The sequence below is a fragment of the Hevea brasiliensis genome, chromosome 15 (genome assembly GCF_030052815.1).
Source record: "Hevea brasiliensis isolate MT/VB/25A 57/8 chromosome 15, ASM3005281v1, whole genome shotgun sequence".
NCBI classification, from domain to species: domain Eukaryota; kingdom Viridiplantae; phylum Streptophyta; class Magnoliopsida; order Malpighiales; family Euphorbiaceae; genus Hevea; species Hevea brasiliensis.
Window position 1 is genome coordinate 56,788,838 of NC_079507.1, and position 2,936 is coordinate 56,791,773.

The 2,936-nt window shown below is 36.6% G+C and overlaps 1 protein-coding gene across 1 annotated transcript; it reads left to right on the forward strand.

Annotated features, from left to right (window-relative positions):
* Positions 1 to 321: 321 nt before the first annotated feature.
* On the forward strand, positions 322 to 1,889 carry LOC110661658 (peroxidase 5). The gene is made up of 4 exons (XM_021820339.2): positions 322 to 608; positions 688 to 879; positions 985 to 1,150; positions 1,268 to 1,889. Exons 1-4 carry the CDS (start codon positions 387 to 389, stop codon positions 1,657 to 1,659), a joined length of 972 nt encoding a protein of 323 aa, XP_021676031.2. The 5' UTR covers positions 322 to 386; the 3' UTR covers positions 1,660 to 1,889.
* The last annotated feature ends 1,047 nt before the right edge of the window (positions 1,890 to 2,936 follow it).

The window sequence follows — 2,936 nt, forward strand, 5'->3', positions numbered from 1 at the left end:
CTTATTTATCATTTTAATAAGTAGACATTATTTTTATCAAATGAAGGTATATCGATTATAATCCACTATAGTTATCTATTGTCAGTCATCGATTACATCTTAAACTGAACATGGCCTTAATAATAATAATAATAATAATAATAATAATAATAATAATAATAATAATAAACATTAAAGTTCCATTCAAACTGTTGGGCTTGAAACATGAACAGTAGGTGGCTGGCTGGCTGCGGTGAGTAGCTGGAAATAGCGACCTGGACAAACCCCAACGTGCTTTAAACCATATTATTCATCTGTATATAAGGTGATGAGCCCCCTGTTTTCTTCTCCATCTTCCGCCTCCATTTCTCTATCCTTTTTCTTGTTAACAAAGCTAGCAGCAAGAAATGGCAACTTCAATTAGAAAAATCTCGGCAGCTGTGATGTTCATGGTTATGTTTCTGGTCTTGAACACCGCATGCCGCGCTCAACTCTACTCTAAGTTTTATGAGAAATCATGTCCAAAAGCTCTCAGTACTATCCGAACTACCATCAGGACGCCTATTGCGCGAGAACGAAGAATGGCAGCATCTCTAATTCGTCTGCACTTTCATGATTGCTTTGTTCAGGTAATTAATCTTGATGACCATATATTTCATTGTCCTAAACTTTCATGTTTTATTGGCAACTAAATCCTCTTTCTTGTAGGGTTGTGATGCCTCAATCCTACTCGACGAGACTTCCTCTATCAAGAGTGAAAAGACTGCATTGCCCAACAAAAATTCTGCTAGAGGTTTTGAAGTCATTGAAAAGGCAAAATCTGAAGTAGAGAAGATATGCCCTGGTGTTGTATCCTGCGCAGATATCATTGCTGTGGCAGCAAGGGATGCAACTGAATATGTAAGTAACCCCTAGCTATATATCTTCTCAATTCATATCTATCCATAAAGCCCACGAGCCAAAACTAATGTTCATCACGTATACATATTTTCAAAACTACCTCAGGTGGCTGGTCCATCTTATACTGTGTTGCTCGGAAGAAGAGATTCAACTACTGCAAGCAGAGCTCTTGCCAACAAGGAACTTCCTAGTTTTAAGGATGGTCTGGACAAACTTATATCTCGCTTTCAGAAAATAGGACTCAGTGCTAGGGACTTGGTTGCTTTGTCAGGTTTGCAACCATTCTAATTAATTAACAACCCTTAATTACTTACAGTGCATTAATTTGCATAACACATCTGTAGTTGTATTCTGTTAATGCTAAACATATCCAGTTCTCCAAACGCAGGTTCTCACACTCTAGGACAAGCTCAATGTGCAACATTTCGCGATAGGATATATAGCAATGGCAGTGACATTGATGCTGGATTTGCTACCACTCGCCGACGTAGTTGTCCTGCTGTTGGTGGTGACGGAAATTTGGCTCCACTTGATCTGGTCACACCCAATTCTTGGGACAGCAATTACTTCAAGAATTTGATCCAAAGGAAAGGACTTCTTGAATCAGATCAAGTTCTTTTTAGTGGAGGTTCCACAGATAGTATTGTAGAAGAATACAGCAAAAATCGTGCAGCCTTCAACTCAGATTTTGCATCCGCCATGATCAAGATGGGAAATTATAAGCCTCTCACTGGATCTAAAGGACAGATTAGGAGAATCTGCAGTGCTGTCAACATGTAATTTGTGCTGCTTTCATTTTGCAACGTGTTAAAATTTTCCATATTCATCTCTTATAAATTGTATACGATTAATGGGTGTTGTTGCTGCACTAAAAAAAGTGCGTGTTCTGCTCTTTTTCATAAATTTGTTATTCTTTGTATTTCATCAAGTGTAACTATATCTTATTTGCAATTCTTTTCAGTGACTGAATTTTCAGTTCTTGGAATAATAGTACGGGTGTATTTTATTCACTGACTTATCGAAAATTTCTTGCTTGGCTGGAAGTTCAAGCTTTTCCAATTATAGAAATAAAAATCCGTAATTACTATTGGGCTAGTAGTCGCTGCAATGAAAGAACTAGAGCAAATTCCATAGAGAAATTGGAATTGCCAAAATCCAACAACCAATCCTTAAAACAGAAAAGAAAATTCCAAAGCTACAAACAGAAAAACCCAATAACTTAATTAAAACATTGGAACAAATTAGACAGATAAAAACCTCTGATTTTCCTCAGTTGTTTTTTGTTTTTCTTTTTTTTTTTAATGCAAAATTTCCTCAGTTGTTAAAATAATGTTAGAGTCGTAGAATTTGAAATTCGATATAATAAAATATAACCACCTGAGCGAGCACCAAGCCACCAAGAATGACAGTGAAGACGATCAACACCAGGCTCTATGCTTGAAGATTTGATTAATAATGCTAGTATCAAGAATAAACGATGAGTTCAGAAGACTGTAGGCATAAGAAGAAGACGCTTAGCAATCAAAGTTGAAATCGGTAAAGGGCGGAGATGGAGAGACCAGCCTGAGAAAAGCCCAATAACATACCACTTCCTTTAGCCGAAAACATTGAATTGCTTAACCATTTGTGACCACAGGAATAGTCCTTTTTTTTTTTTTTTCGAAAGTTGGCTTCATTGAGAAATGGGATAAGAATACAACATTGGCTTAGAAAATAAGCCATTCACAAAAGCCTAGAGGAACATAGATCACAAAAGAGAACCATGTTAGCCTATAAATAATAAGGTACAAGCGAATAGTAAAAAGACCCTATGCTAGTTAATCGGAAGGATAAGCACTTTAGCCGGACCAAGTACCGCCTTACCAATCAACACGCTAGAGATGGCAACGGGTCGAATTTTTACGGGTATTTGATCTAACTGAACTTTAATAAGACGGATATAGATTTTATATAAGTGAGTTTGGGACGAGTATATATTTGAAAAATAATACCCATGACAGGGTTTGAGTCGAATTGAAGTTTTAAATATTAGATATCCATTATTTGAGTCTGTTTAT